Here is a 16,488-nt window from a genome sequence, read left to right as displayed (position 1 = left end):
CAAGTGCATATCATAAATACTCCCCATTGCAGCTTGCATTTGGTAAAGAACCAGACATTTCTCATCTGGGAATTTTTGGATGTATGGTGTATGTGCCTATTGCACCACCGCAACGAAAGAAAATGGGACCTCAAAGAAAGGTTGGAATTTATATCGGTTATGATAGTCCATCAATCATTCGATATCTTGAACCTCAGACAGGCGACGTGTTCACAGCACGTTTTGCTAATTGTCATTTTAATGAGGAAATCTTCCCAATGTTAGGGGGAGAACAGAAACATACCAAAAAGGAAATTACATGGTATGTATCATCATTGTTACATCTGGATCCAAGAACAAAACAATGTGAAAAAGATGTACAACAAATTGTACACTTGCAAAGAATAGTCAATCAAATACCAGATGCATTTGCTGACACAAAAAGGGTAACTAAATCATATATACATGCTGCAAATGCCCCTGCTCAAATTGAAATTCAAAAGAAACAAATTGAAGATACTCATGATGTCATTAAACGCCTGAAGCGTGGAAGGCTAGTCGGTTCCAAGGATAAAAATCCTCGAAAAAGAAAATTTATAGAGAAACACGATGATCACAAAATAAATAATGATGTTCCTGAAGAAACACATGATGATCACAAAATAGATAATTGTGTTCCTGAAGAAACACATGATGATGAAAATATTCTGTCAGAACCACAAACTGACGAGAATCATGAAATCTCTATCAATTATATTAATACTGGAAAAATATGGAACCGAAAAGATATAAAAGAAATTGATGATATATTTTCTTATAATGCGGCAATCGACATCATAAATGATAATGAAGATCATGAATCAAAATCTTTTGGTGAATGTAAAAATCGGCAGGATTGGATAAAATGAAAAGAAGCCATCCAGGTTGAATTGGATTCGCTAAATAAACGTAATGTTTTTGGACCTATAGTCCTTACACCTGAATGTGTAAAACCTGTTGGATACAAATGAGTTTTTATTCGAAAGCGAAATGAGAAAAATGAAATAGTGAGATATAAAGCTCGACTTGTTGCACAAGGTTTTTCTCAAAGGCCTGGAATTGATTATGAAGAAACGTATTCTCCCGTGATGGATGCAATTACGTTTCGGTATTTGATTAGCTTGGCGGTATCTGAAAATTTAGAAATGCGTCTTATGGATGTTGTTACAGCTTAATTATATGGATCACTTGATAGTAATATATATATGAAAATCCCTGAAGGATTTAAGATGCCTGAAGCACAAAGTTCAAAACCCAGAGAATGTTATTCTGTGAAATTACAAAGATCATTATATGGGTTAAAGCAATCTGGTCGAATGTGGTATAATCGACTAAGTGATCACTTGATGAAAAAGGGATATGTAAATAATTCAATATGCTCTTGTGTTTTCATTAAGAAAACAACATCCGGATGCGTAATTATTGCTGTATATGTTGATGATTTAAACATCATTGGAACGAATAAGGAAATTCAAGAAGTTGTGTCATACTTGAAGGAAGAATTTGAAATGAAGGATCTTGGAAAAACCAAGTATTGTCTGGGTTTACAAATTGAACAAAAAGAATGTGGAATGTTTGTTCACCAGACAAATTATACAGAAAAGATCCTTAAACGTTTTAATATGGATAAATCAAATCCTTTAAGTACTCCAATGGTTGTTAGATCATTAAACATAGAAAAGGATCCATTCCGACCATGTGAAGAAGATGAAGATATTCTTGGTCCAGAAGTACCATATCTAAGTGCTATCGGTGCCCTTATGTATCTTACAAATTGTACAAGGCCTGATATATCTTTTGCCATAAATTTGTTGGCAAGATTTAGCACATATCCAACAAAGAGACACTGGAACGGAATTAAACATATATTCCGTTATCTACGAGGAACGACAGACTTGGGACTTTTGTATTCAAAAGATGCTAATCCAATTATAATTGGTTATGCCGATGCTGGATACTTATCTGATCCACACAATGCACGTTCTCAAACTGGATATGTTTTTACTCATGGAGGCACTGCAATTTCTTGGCGTTCACAGAAACAAACGCTCGTAACAACTTCATCAAATCATGCCGAGATTATTGCACTACATGAAGCAAGTCGTGAATGTGTGTGGTTAAAATCAATGACCCAACATATCCAAATCTCATGCGGATTATCATTCGACGAGAAGCCTGTGATACTATATGAAGATAATGCTGCATGTGTTGCTCAAATGAAAGAAGGATACATAAAAAGCGACAGAACTAAACATATTCCTCCTAAGTTCTTCGCATTCACCAAGGAGCTTGAGAAGAATAAATGTATTGATGTTCGTCACATTCAATCAAGTGAAAATTCATCAGATCTCTTCACAAAGGCGCTTCCTACGTCAATATTCAGAAAGCATATATATAATATTGGGATGCGCAATCTACGAAATTTGTGAAGAATTGTTCGTGTCAACATGAGGGGGAGTTTACGTGACTGCACTCTTTTTCCCTTGCTATGGTTTTTATCCCACTGGGTTTTTCCTAGTAAGATTTTTAACGAGGCAGTATAAAAACACGTAATGAAGACAATCATTATGATCATCATCACAAGGGGGAGTGTTGAAAAATATATTTAAAATGTGTGTATTGAATATTTGAATGTTGAATATTTGAATGTTGAAAATAAGAGTTGTAAATATTGAAAATTAGTGTGTGATGATGTAGGTAATGATGTATTTTATTTTTGGATTATTTGTAAAGATTTCCTATAAATAGATCTCTCATTTGTGAAGAAAATCACAATTGAGTAGAGAGAAAAATATTATAAAGTGTGTAATTTGGTAAATTTTGAGAGTTTGAGATTTTTACTTTTTACCATAAATTTTTACTTTTTCACGACAAAACTTTCCTTTAATCCATTTTTTGCATACGTGATTCTAGAAAGTGCGACTTTATTTATAACTTGGATGACTTAATGCATAAATACCCTAGAATTGAAGGGCCCAAACTGAAATTTTATCCAAATTACTTGAGAAAGAGTGCCAAGTCGGCACATTTTTCAACTCTTTATTTAACCTTTTAAAAAAAAAAAAAAAAAAACTAATTGGTGAAATTAGACTTCTCGCCCAAGTTAGTTGTGTTCGGATATTTTAGTTTTAAAAAAATTTGTCCCCTTTCCTCTCGGAATTCTTGTAAATTTATCTTTGCAAATTTTGAGGTAATTTTTTAAATATTATTTTAAAGAATAAAGAAAATTGGAAAATAACCATATCATCGTTAGATGGAAAAATTAAAAGGAAAAAGAGAAGAACAATTTTCAATGTTTAAGAAGTATTAACAAAAGCTTGTGTGATACCTTCTTACGGGTCGTATTTTGTTATATGGATATCTTATTTGGGTCTTCTATGAAAATATATTACTTTTTTATGCTAAGAGTATTAATTTTTATTGTGAATATGGTTAGGGTTGACCCGTCTCAAAGATAAAAATTCGTGAGACCGTCTCACAAGAGACCTACTCACAAATATTTAGAATGCTAATCTTATAAAGTCCTTAAATACAAGAAGGAATTTTTTTGAATGTATATATACATATATATGAACAAAGGCATTTAGTGTTTCGAAAAGAACTCTTAGTACGAAAATTTCATGTTAAGATCAAAAGTTAAAACCAAATACAAAAAATTTTGACCCAAATTTTTCTTTATTCTTCTTTTGTAGTAAAGAAATTGGGGAAAGAATTAGGTCATACATACACACACACACAAATTCCTATGAAACAGTCTCACGATTCAAATTTTTTGTAAGACTGATATTCTATTTGGGTCATCACGAAAAAATATATTTTTCATGCTAAAAATATTATTTTTCAATTATTAATATGAGCGATATTGATTTGTATTACGAATAAAAATATGTGAAATCGTCTCACAATAAATCTCTATCTCTATATAGTTATATTAAATCACAAGCAACAATGTGATGATGGAGTTTTTTATTTGTTTGCGTTTTTTTTAAATAAAGTTGAAAGTAAGTGTGAAATAATAGTTTCGATATATTCAAGTGGCATAGTCAATTCAAATAAAAGACTTTGATCGTCCCACTCTATCATATCATATTACTAAAAGAGTTGAAAGAACTAGTACAAGGGGGAAAAAAAAATAAAAAGTAGGTATCGTGTGAGACGATTTTACGAATCCTACCGATATTTACAATAAAAATTAATACTCTTAGCATAAAAAATATTATTTTTTTATGGACAACCCAAATAAGATATTGTTTCACAAAATATGACCCGTGACATCGTCTCACATAAGTTTTTGTCAAAATTAAAAGGGTATGAAATCAATATTTTATTATTTAAACTACTATTTTGATATCTAGATATGCTAGCAAGTTTTAAGAAGGGGAAAAGTGTGTTGTTTTCCCCCAAATTAAGATATCATCCCATTAAACTACTAATCTTAATATCCGTACTAACTAACAAATCAAATTTGTACTCGTCAAAATCCATACAAAATGTAAAATGAGTACATTGTTTTCATTTTCAAATGCCAATGTCCAAATCAAATAGTGGCACGAGGTTTGTGTTCCAGACCCAAACCTACGCCATTGTTGAAAAAAAAAAAAAAAAAAAAAAAACCACACTAAATTTCGAGTGTAATGTAATCAAATTGTCTTACCATTAATAGAACTTACGAAATACTAAAAGAAATATAAATTAATGATTTTAGCACTTTTTGTTTAAATATTTCATCGGTAAAACTCCCATTGTAAATCCCATCATATAAAGAAAAAAGACAAAATAAATAATTCAGAATCTTTTCAGGACATAGCCACAAAATTTCTCCCCACAAGGTTCATTGAATGGAATCCACATGATTCCCTGGTTTTAAATATGCACAACTGGATCCAAATAAATTAGTAATTGATTGAGATAAGAGAAATCAGTCGATTGTTCTCTAATTTTTTTTTTTAAAAAAAGATTTTGTCTTCGATTTCACCAATATTATCCAACATTAGACAAATTCAGAAAATATAATTGGAATAGGGAGAGGACCCATACAATCCTCATCACTAGTTCACCACAAAACCATGCGAGGCAAGCCCTTTTTTTTTTTTTTTGACAAAAACTTATGTGATACGGTCTCAGTCACGGATCGTATTTTGTGAGACGAATCTTTTATTTGGGTCATTCATGCTAATATTATTACTTTTTATGCTAATATTATTACTTTTTATTGTAAATATTGATATATTTAACCCGTCTCACATATAAAAATTGATAAAACCATCTCACAAAAAAATTACTCTTTTTTGTTTTGTTGGACAGCCGCATCTTTTGTGTCTTTATTTTCCACCTTTCCTAGTGGAATCTTTATTTATTTCTCTCTCTCTTTTTTCACGGTTGCCAAGAAATTTCCTTCGCACTGTGAGATTATTTGGGTCATGCTAAACACCCAATATCAAATATTTATTTTTTGCGATTTATTCGACTATTAGGAATGATAATAAAAAAATTGCTAATTATATCCAACGTTCATTGGTTATCCGATAAAAACATATCTCAAAGGAAAATTTGCCCTTTTATTGTCATTGCTTATGTTGATGGCGGCATGTTTTACATATTATTTGAGCAAAATTTTGTCTACATTGTCCAAAAAGACAAAAATTTGAGTGAACATATGAAGTCGAAATCACATATAGTTGTAATATTTTGTCCAAGAGTAGGTCTCTTGTGAGACGGTACCACGAATATTTATCTGTGAGACGGGTCAATACTACCGATTTTCACAATAAAAAATAATACTCTTAGCATAAAAAATAATACTTTTTCATTGATGATCCAGATAAGAGATATGTCTCACAAAATACGACCCGTGAGACCGTCTAACACGAGTTTTTGTCTTTGTCAAGATTAATGTCTTATTTCAAATTTTTTTTTTAATTTAAATACAATGTTTTGAAAACACTTAACGTAGCTGCTCCAAGATGACCATTTCAACTATTTGAATTCTTGACCAATAAATTAGTTGAGTTGTAATTATACTCTCGTATTCGCTAATATAAACTCTAATTTTTTTTAGAATTTTTTGCTTGAAAAGCACATATATTTTTTAATGTGACTTATTTAAATAAATAAATATACTTTTTCATTTTAATTATTATATAAAGAAACATGATAAGAGTGAATAATGAAACAGGAGAAAAAGAAAACGCGTGTTGGACCATTCTATGGTATCGTGTCGCCACATGCTTTCTCATATAAGAATCTCAAATATTAAGGGGCCCACTCTCTCAGATTCTTCGTTTGACAAAGAGCTTAAAAAGGACAAAACAAAATTTTCTCCTATTATATATATTATTAAAGAATATCCGATGGAATTTTCAATTAATGTTTTATTTCCAACTCTACCCTTTTTAATTATTATAGTTTTGTATGTTGAAATTTAATTAATTTATGTTTGAAAACCCGTATATTAACTATTAAGCCCTTCTATATTGTTTTGTGGCTTTAATCAAGATGTACAATTTGTTCACTAGCTCGGTCACATTTAGACATATATATTTATTTATAGGCTGGACCTTGAGACAATGGTCTCTTTGGCCTCGTAAAAAGTCCGGCCCGTGACTCGTCAACGTGTTGGTGAGGTCGAGATGATTCGATACCTTCCCAACTCTGGCAATGATAGGAAAGAGCCCCTCGTACTTCCGGATTAGACCCATGTTGCAACTACACGAAAAGCTTTGGATTGATGTGGTAAAAACTTGATGACTACTTTGTGCCCCATGGAATACGCTTGTTGCCTCGTCTTGGCATCAGCCCACTTCTTCATACGTCTTTATGCCTTCTCCAATTAGGCTTTTGCCATGTCCATGTGCTCGCCCATAGACTTGACCGTTTTCGTGGCGGTAGAACTTTGTCCCTTGCTAAAATATTGTTGTAGTTCACGGGAAACAGTCCATTCGAGCTAGTCATTGGACAACAATCTTGATGTCTTTCTCTCTCTGCAAGTTTTTCAAGTTATTTGTGTTTTCTCGTATATTTGACTAATCAAGATTCATCTTAAGGCAGAATTGCTAGCACTCGTAAGGGCAAAGTCGAGGGGCAAATGTCGTATGTGTACGTAGAAGGGTTCTTGTCCGTATATGTTTTTAAAGGTATGTATACTCAAGATTTGAAAACACGATAAATTAATAGTCATAATAGGCTTTCAACAATCTCGATATTTAATAGAGATAATGTATATAATTAACCCAATATTTTTTTAATTTTGTATGTTTATTATTTTACTATTTACTAACTCATGATGAAATCTTGGTCGATTGATTTCTTAGTATAAAACAATTCTTCTACCCATTTCTCTAACTTTTTTGAAATCTCACAATGGGGGTGTGGGAGATTAGTCGTTTGCATCCGATGTTTTTTTCTATATATCTATTACTATTATTAAGAATCTCCCTAGAGACAAAAAATTGATCTGTTTTTTGTTTTCCTAATTTTGCCCTCATTTAATATCAAAATTACATTTTTGTTTTTATTTTTTTTAATTTCAAAAAATATTTTTGTTTTTTTTTAAATTAGAACGATTCAAATAGCACTTTAGTCCTTCGATAATTTGTCAAATTTTATTTTAATCCATAGATAATTATAAAAATACTATACACACGCATGGTGTGTGGAAAATAACTAGTATTAATTAGACATCTAGGAAGTGGATAACAACAAAGGACGACCAAACAGAGCCCAAAGAAACCAAAAGTAACGGGCACTCTCAATGGATGAGGCCATCATCATTTTATCCTTCTTACATGTGTCCACCAACATGCTGTTCGCCACAAAAATAATACAAGTAAAACAAATCCAAACAAAATAAAGCACATGCCATAATTTATTATTTTCTTATTTTTATATTTGCACTGCTTGTTTTGCATACTTTTCCATCAACATTTTTAGCACTTTACATTCACTTTAGTGATGGACCCTTTTCTTGATAGTATAAGATTTATTTATTTGTAAAGGCAAAAATATATCCACCATTGGATGTTTCACGTCAAATATTTTTTCCTTTTTCTCAAGAAAGTTCAGTTCGTTCATAATTCTGTCGAAAAGTTTCTATTTTTTACTAAGTTTCGATCCCTATAATTCATCCCAACTTGAAATTGTACAAGGCTTGAAATGAAAATTCGAACCATCACTGATCGAAACCGAGTCAAGATGGTGTGTTTGGTTGGGGTGATTATGTGAGTTTATTTTTTTTTAACCCACCTAATCACATGTTTGGTACGTTTTTTATTTAACCAAGTTCTCACCCCCTAAGATTATTTATCCCACTCTTAATTCATCCTATTTTTCTAATTTTATCATTCTCCTAAATCTAAACTCGCAACCATTTCCCTCCACCGACCGCCGGACGATCACCGCCGCTAGCCGACCATCGCCGCCCGCTGACGCCGACCACCGCCACTGCCGCCGACCGTCCGCCGACTCCTCCTGTCGGCCGACCGCCGGCCGATAGCCGAACCGCCGTCATTGTCGCCGCCGCCGCTTCCGGCCGGCCGGCCGGCCGACCACCGTCGACCGCCGCCACAAAACTGGAAGGACAATTTTGTCAATTCATCAAAAGATTATTATTTATTATATTTTTAACAATCATACCAAACATAATATTATTTTATCATTATCTACTTCAATCATTTTTTTTATCATTTTTCTCTTAATCATTTCATTATTTTATCCTCCAAACCAAATGTAGATGTTTTGTTTACACAACATATTTACTATTATCTCATTATTTTAAAAGTTTGCCAAAAATTATCTAAAAAACGAACACTCATAGATTCTCGAATGCGATTGTCTGATTCTTGGTCATCAATAAGCATCAACCTTTTTTTTGTACCTCTTCTTTTCTCGCATTTTCACGAAAATTAAATTATTAAATTTATATTCGTATTTCTAAATATGAACATTTCGTGTTCACGAAAAATTTAAAACCCTTTATGCTCAATTTTCAAATCATGTGAAACAGTAGAGATTTTTGAACAGGCACGGACCAATTGCGAAGGTTTGTCAACCAAATATTTGTGGAGGAATACAAGTGATAGATCTCTTCCAAATACATTATTAATTATAATAAAATATATAATAATAAATTAATTAATTTAAAAGCCCTTGAATTATATAAACAACAGCAAAAGAAAACGTCAAAATTGATATAAAAAAGCAAGATATTGACGACTATAATGGAGAGTACAACTTGCAACACATCTACAAAACATGAAACATTTTAGCAAATCTGCATTGATCCTTAACATGGAACATGAAACGGAAAGCAGACATTTTTCCAACTTCTACATCTGTCCATAAAGCCACACACGCATTTGGTACATTTTTCCTTCTTCTACATCTGCCCATAAAGCCAAACACGCATTTGATTCTTTGTGATAGAACATCGTTGAAGCGAACAAGGATTGACAACAGCATTCCTACCACACCAATAGCAAAGGTTGTCGACGAAATGTTGCTGTTCAGGAATGGTCAGTCTAGGTCTTGATCAATTGTATCTTGTGCGCTAGCTTTTTCAATAAAGGAGACTGTGACCGAAAAACAATGTTGTTGAATTAATGACCCGGAATGCCGAAGGGTTAAAAATGTTACATTTTTTTCTCCCATGACTGCACCATAAAAGAAGAAAGATTTAAAAACATGTCAAGACTAGTAAACTCAAGACGATATTTTACTGATGTACAAATACAATGGTGTGCTTAAAGGTGGAAATGAGAAAAGGCTTGTTGACATAGTTGATGAGGACCAATCCAAACGCCCCAGAAAACAAGTAATTAATAAGGGATGTGAAAAACATACTGGTGCTAAAATGAATGATCGACAATGCAATATAAACCAAAGAACCCGAACTTCAATTTTATACATCAAATACATTTTGTATTTCAATGCCGTTAAATTTTCATATGCGTACACAGAAACAGACCAATTATTTCAGTATGACTTAACATTTGGTACCTGAGTATTCAACAATATTGGACATTGTTTGGTCCGGAACTGGCAATTGTAGAATCAGACTGCATCGATTCAGGAGATTTTTGTGGTCTCCGGTACCACAGGAACATGAACCACAACGTCCTCAGTAATACTCCATTAGCCAAATGTGGAATAACTATACGCCCCCAATATGGATAATAAGGACCCGAACACTTGAGCAATACAAAGAATATCAACATGGAGATCAAGTGCCAGGGGACTGCTGCATGATGTGTCTACAAAAAATTAATACTGGTATCAGTTAACAAATCTCCAAGAACAATTTTCTTGTTAATGGTTAAATTGAAAGAATGAACTGCCATAAACCGACATCAAGTTGGTTTACAGTAAAGGATCAACCAAAATTTAAGTTTCATTGATTCGGCGGCGCTGAGGAGTTAAAAAATGGAGCAAACGAATCTCACTGATTACCATAAAGTTTTAATTATTAAACATAAACTGCAAAAACACAGAAAACAATTATAACAGATAGCATATATGCAACAAGAAATTCTCCATGAATAAAAAATATTTTCTTCCTTGAGATGGCCATTAGAATTTGTTATTTTGTTTCACACATTTCTATAAAAATATAAAAAAATTATTGGCCCACATCTCGTAAGTATGAGCTTTGAGAGTGATTTTTAAGCTCAAGCTTCTGAAAAAAGAAATTTCTAACATGACGTAGAGGTCTAGTCAAAAGGTCGAAACTTTTGATTCTCAACCCCTTTTATTTCTCACTAAACAGTCAAGTCTCATGGTTTTTCTATGTAGCTTGAACAGACCAAATAGCACATGCACACCTTGGAAAGTAACTCGGGACTTTTGTCTCCTTATCTGCAACTTACAATGACAAGGTGTTTGAAGTATAGGTTACACATCACAAAGAACACAAACTTTTAGGAAAAGAGACACAGATGCATTATTCCATACAATCCCTTTCCACTGAATGTCACTAAGTACAGATTAGAATGAATACAAATCATAGGCCCAATAATTTTAAACTTTGAATCCTATTACTTCCACGTTAAGAAAATGAAATTCAAAAAGAACACCTTGAGATATGGAGACGACTCCAAGACAGAATCTCTTAAGACACCAGCAACAACGGAACCTATCAGCAATGTGAGTGGGACAAGGAATAGCTTTCTCTCATGTGCACAATAAGACATCTCACTAATTGAACTGATTGCGAACAGAGGAACAAATAAGTATTTGATAACATTAAAGAAAAGGTTGAGAATGAGTTGAACAAAATTTTCCAACGCCTTGTTCCAGGGAAAGATCTTGATTGGCTGAGGATAAGTATCCCACATGGTTTTTGCCTTATTCATTATATGGTTTAGACTTAGTTTACCACAATCATCTGATTGGCCGGATGCCATGTTCATAATGCACGAAATTCTGGGACTTGGTTGACATAATTGATTTTGTCTGATACCCAACACACAGCTCTGAGTTCTGCGGAGCGACGACCCATTCTGCAATTTGAGAACTTATCACCTGATAGCTACTAGCAATAGGCGTCACATATACAAGCAACAATATGAACCATACTTATAAGAGGCGTAAAATGCACTGACATGTGAGTATATTAGGGTGTAAGCCCAAGATGCAACGCAAGGCACAAGGGTTATGAAAGTTAGACTACATGAGGATAACATCCTCAAATTATATATCTTTTTTAAAAATTGATCATATAGATAAAAACAAATTACTAGCATCTTGTACTTTCCTTTTGATTAACCAGCGCAACATTCAAGATAGTTTAAAGGGCTCTTGAGCGTTATTGCGCGCCAAGGCCCAGGCTTCAAAATGCATGAGCTTCACTGAAGGGATGTACATTAGCTCATGACTATGACTAGGTGCAAAGACTAAGCCTGGACACACTTCCTCTAAGCTTTTTAGAACTAGCTTGGAACTGACAATCGACAAGATTTTATGCTAAAAGCATATGAAAACTCGCTAGTTCCTTACAAAAACAAACTACTTCCATAACAAGAGTACACGTATGCCTTTAACTCAAAAGTCTCAAAAATCAAAAGGTTGACCAACACTTTCACTTTTTCCCTCGATGAAAGAGAACCTTCGATTTTATTTAACCTTAATCGATGAGTTGGCATACAAGTAGACCGTGTTTTCCTGAATTTTCAGTTCTAAGCGAAACTCCAAATTTCACCAAACAGAGAATTATCTTATGAAAGCTGTTCAGAAATTAGCGCAACACGTCCTTTTTTCCAGCGAAATGAATGAAAATTTTCAAGTAATAAAAAATTCACCTGGAACCCATAGACACAAGAAGCAATGTTGAGTCTCAGAGCCATCTTCCAATTTCCCACCAGAAGATAAGAAAATGCACAAAGATTACAGAAATATCAACGACTATGCAGCATTTCAATTGCTCCAAGATTTCACCCTGTTCGAGATAAAAACCAGCAATCTATCTGGGCCACTTTGTTTCGAAGCGGAATGTTATTTGCATGGGCTAATAGGAGTTGGGCTTCAATACGAGTGGTTCCAATCACGTGCATATATGGATGTTATTAAAATATTTAATTATTAGAATTAATAAGTATGAATGTTTTTTGAATAAACTGATTATATAATTATAAATTATATATATATATATATATTTTTGTTATGTTGTCCACGAGTCGTAACCGTATTTTTTTTATGTCCACTAATGAATTGAGATTCACTTATTGGATATACAACTTTGATATGCTTATTTCACATCCAATAAATGGTGGTCACAAAATTGAACATATTTGTTAGTCTGCATAACAATCTATCTATATATGTAGTGTGTGTAAGCAAAAAACAACCTCACGCTACAAAAATATGTAACACGATATATAAAATCTCAATCCATTTCCCAAAATGTATAATGGTTTTAGTAATCATTTTCGTAAAACGCGGACTTGGGAACTTCACTAATGAATGCTACATATTATAGCTTCCTAGTTGAGACAATCTTGAAAGTTGAAACATACCTCAACTCTAGAGGACAATTATCCGCCCATTGATTAGGCAACTCCTTCAACTCTTCATCATCAGGCTCATCAGAAGCATATATGATCGTCGGATTCTCTATCGTACAATCGAACACTTCTTTCCAGTCTCTTAACATTCTTTGTTATCTCGTGATCAGAGTATCCAAAAAGATTTACTTCATTCCGACTCACCTACCTCTTCTCATCTTGCGGCAAGGGGAAGAATTTCTTAGAAGCCAAACCAATTTTTTCACGGACTCGTGTAGGCACCCCGTGGTTGATAACCTGGAAGCAGGGCGGAGGCATGTACTTATTTACCCGGGCTGGCCCAATTTTTTTTTAAAACAATGTATATATAAATTTTATATAATTTTGAAATAATACGATATTAGACCGGGTAGATCAATTTAAAATATTAAAAGATACTAGAGTTTAAAATTCCAGCCCGGGCAGAGCCATATTTCTGGCTCCGCCCCTGCCTGGAAGAATCCCCAGTTCTCGCATGCATCGCTGATTTCAGCCACTAATCGTGCCATGCCGTGGGATCATGTTGTGGGAAGTTATATGGCGAAAGATCGATTAACGGGATGCCTTGGGCGTGGATTATGTCCATTATAGGCCTGTATTCGAGTTCTTGGATGTAATCTTGATCAAGTTCGCCCATGGATGAAATGTTTGTAAGATGGTTTGAAGACCACTTAAGGTGAATAATATTAGTGCTAATAATTTGATATTTGTAAGAGCCAATAATTCTTTTATAGATGAAATTTGAGATCGTTTTGTGCAAATATTAGCAATAATCTGTGCTACATATCGAGTAACTATGTAAAAGAATCTTCACGAGGATATTTTTTTTGATTTTTTTAGTAACATTTGCGTACTTGATGAAGAAAATACACTAATAAAGAAAATAAAGTGTAATGCTATTGAATTGGCAAAGTGGACAGAATATGAGCGAAGACAATGAATTTCTTGAAGTGCTTTGAATGCTCTTCATTTAAAAAAATCTTGATAAATTAATAAACGACTCAACAATGAATATTTATAGCCTTCATTTCATATTTTCTGATATTCAAATGTAGCGACCAACTTCTTGCAGGCCTCGCCGAAGCTTTGGCGAACTTCCGGCGAGGTTCCTATTGAGTTTCATTGATTTTAGGGCGATCGATGGGATCTTTTTCTCAGTTTGAATGCCGAGTGTTTCTTGGAAATAAAAAGGAAATAATCCTCTACTGAAGTTCGTCTAATTAAATTCACGAGGATCTCGCCTCCATCATATATAATATACTTGTCACACCTAAATACTTCACTTTCATTTATACTCGTCAGACCCATCCAATCTCGCAATTGAGGGCCTCACTACACAATCCACCACTACCTCTCAACAGATCAAACTACTAAAATCAATCCAATTTACACAAATCACCATTCGATTCCATCTCTCCAACATGTTCATCTACTAAATGGCTGTCAATCTGTCTCGTGTTCGGGAACAGGGGTGTACCAAGCAGGGTTTCGTCCTTTGGCTCGAAGGAGTCTGGTGAATGGGGAGTCTGGCATTCTAGCTCTCTCTTCTTCCTCCAGCTCTTCTCGACTCTTTGGCAACCCATCCGGGATCGGGCAGGTACTTCTGGCTCGTACGTTCTCGATTTTCAAGGGCCTCAACGAACCTCCACGTTCCTTTTTCGATTTGCGAATGGCTGCGACCCCGTGTATGCATCCGATGAGTGATTTTACTCCACCAGCTTCTATTATCAACCTTTCCACCTCCTCCTTGGGTGCCTCTTTCTGAATATCAATTAAATAGTATTGTCGGAAGATTTAAATATACTGATACAATTATGCGAGACGTGAAAAAGAACAGTGATCAAATCGAATTTGATTTCTTTATCAAGTTGGGCCAGCGAGAATCATGATTTTATATTTAATAAACGCCTAGAAACTCCAGATTATGTAAGATCCAACTGAAACAGCTTACTTCAAGATCTTTGAGTTCAAAATAGGCCTGCCAGCAACTATAAGAATCATCTCCATCAACGGTCACGCAATAATCTGAAAATAGATATCAAAAGCACACATAAAAATCAAGACGAAAATAACCAAACATCAAGAACTTAAATAAATTCGAATGAAATTAATAATGAAGGCCCATAGAGACTCTGTCAAACAGACTAGGAAACGTTCTCATACAATAATTAAGCAATTGATTATCTGTAAAGATCCCAATACACATGAATCACCTGAAAGGTGGGACCAATAGCCCAAAACTTATTACTTTTTCCCAAAAAAAAAGGGGATAAAAAGAAAGAAAACCCACCTGCGATTTGGTTCTCAGATTTCTGAATCAGAGGCGGGTCTTTGACGGCTCTGTCGATCTTGCTTCTGCTAAAAGGCTCCAGCTTTGGTATGTAACCATTGTTTCTTGAAGAACAGTGAATAATCGGAACACAAATGCTTCTCGATCGCGAACACTGGGGGACCGGAAAAGTGCTTGAAGAACAATTCAAGGGGACAACCCGATTCATCTTCTCAGCTATCTTTTCGATATTGTCCTCTCAGCCAAGATGAAACTCACAGACACTGAGTGCTTCCAGGAAATGATATTTACTAATATAATGGAAAAGATTGGACTTTGGATCAGGATGCGATATTTTAATGGTTTTCTTGAATAGTTCTGAAAACGATGGACAATCTGACGGTTGGTTAAGCGAGATATCACGATAGGAGTATCCCCGTCGTTGATAATGAGATATTTGCTGGGTCCTAGAAAACCTAAACCCAATCCTAATCCACCTCACACAATTACTCAGCAATATCTATCTGATTCTAATAAATTTAAGTCTACTAATAACAATACTTCTTTTATTTCACTATTATTTATTAATGCATCAGTGATAAAAATAATAATAATAATAATAATAATAATAATAATAATAATAATAATGATAAACATGTTTAATGGGTGGTGGAACCGAAACCAGAACCGCTCTGCGAAGAATCGGTTCGGAACCGGTTCAATGGAATGGGGTCCAGAAATTGCAGGCCAATCTGTAACTATTTTTAATTGTATATTGATATATTTTCTTTATTATAAATCGATGTTCAATTGTTAGTTTTTGTTACAATTTCTATCATTTTTCAACTCCAAATTTCGAATCTCTCATTTCTAATATCAAAGTTCTAACAATTCTTTTAAGTTTACTTCAATTCAATTATGTCTCCAATTTATTTATCTTTTTTTTTTTCACAAATTCTACTCATTTATTATCTTTTGTGATGGCCTCTTTTTCAAGCCATGTTGGCGGTGGTGGTGCTCGAAAAAATATTGCTAACATTAAGATGATTCTCGAGTTCAAAGAAAATTTGAACTTAAAAAATGACATAGATGACGATTCGATGGACAAGACGAATAATAATATTTGGTCGATGACGACAGGGGTATTAAAGATGCAATTGGTTCAGTTAG

At 33.9% G+C, this 16,488-nt stretch overlaps 2 protein-coding genes across 3 annotated transcripts; both read right to left on the bottom strand.

Annotated features, from left to right (window-relative positions):
- Positions 1-7,709: 7,709 nt before the first annotated feature.
- On the bottom strand, positions 7,710-12,560 carry LOC142531892 (uncharacterized). 2 transcript variants are annotated; one of them, XM_075638164.1, is made up of 4 exons: positions 12,309-12,560; positions 11,085-11,510; positions 10,012-10,265; positions 7,710-7,819 (listed from the first exon to the last, which is right to left on the bottom strand). In XM_075638164.1, the coding sequence occupies exons 1-3, from the start codon at positions 12,351-12,353 to the stop codon at positions 10,020-10,022; spliced, it is 717 nt and encodes a 238-aa protein (XP_075494279.1). In that variant the 5' UTR covers positions 12,354-12,560; the 3' UTR covers positions 7,710-7,819; positions 10,012-10,019. The 2 variants fall into 2 exon arrangements, with proteins under 2 accessions (XP_075494279.1, XP_075494278.1); XM_075638163.1 differs by lacking the exon at positions 7,710-7,819 and adding an exon at positions 9,260-9,665 and having other exon boundaries at positions 12,309-12,559.
- Positions 12,561-14,266: 1,706 nt separating this feature from the next.
- On the bottom strand, positions 14,267-15,638 carry LOC142531573 (CCG-binding protein 1-like). The gene is made up of 3 exons (XM_075637756.1): positions 15,340-15,638; positions 15,001-15,074; positions 14,267-14,810 (listed from the first exon to the last, which is right to left on the bottom strand). Exons 1-3 carry the CDS (start codon positions 15,545-15,547, stop codon positions 14,493-14,495), a joined length of 600 nt encoding a protein of 199 aa, XP_075493871.1. The 5' UTR covers positions 15,548-15,638; the 3' UTR covers positions 14,267-14,492.
- Between the last annotated feature and the right edge of the window lie 850 nt (positions 15,639-16,488).

The sequence above is a fragment of the Primulina tabacum genome, chromosome 17 (genome assembly GCF_025594145.1).
Source record: "Primulina tabacum isolate GXHZ01 chromosome 17, ASM2559414v2, whole genome shotgun sequence".
Classification (NCBI taxonomy): domain Eukaryota; kingdom Viridiplantae; phylum Streptophyta; class Magnoliopsida; order Lamiales; family Gesneriaceae; genus Primulina; species Primulina tabacum.
This window is presented reverse-complemented; position numbering and strand designations above follow the sequence as displayed.

What these genes read in the sequence shown, in the direction of transcription:
- LOC142531892 (XM_075638164.1), bottom strand. Translation starts at nt 12,353, where the DNA reads ATGGCTCTGAGACTCAACATTGCTTCTTGTGTCTATGGGTTCCAG. An exon ending in CTTGTGTCTATGGGTTCCAG is followed by an intron (nt 11,511 to 12,308) that starts GTGAATTTTTTA and finishes CTCAAATTGCAG; the next exon opens with AATGGGTCGTCGCTCCGCAG. An exon ending in AGTCGTCTCCATATCTCAAG is followed by an intron (nt 10,266 to 11,084) that starts GTGTTCTTTTTG and finishes AATTTTTTGTAG; the next exon opens with ACACATCATGCAGCAGTCCC.
- LOC142531573 (XM_075637756.1), bottom strand. Translation starts at nt 15,547, where the DNA reads ATGAATCGGGTTGTCCCCTTGAATTGTTCTTCAAGCACTTTTCCGGTC. An exon ending in ATCTGAGAACCAAATCGCAG is followed by an intron (nt 15,075 to 15,339) that starts GTGGGTTTTCTT and finishes ATCTATTTTCAG; the next exon opens with ATTATTGCGTGACCGTTGAT. An exon ending in TTGAACTCAAAGATCTTGAA is followed by an intron (nt 14,811 to 15,000) that starts GTAAGCTGTTTC and finishes ATTGATATTCAG; the next exon opens with AAAGAGGCACCCAAGGAGGA.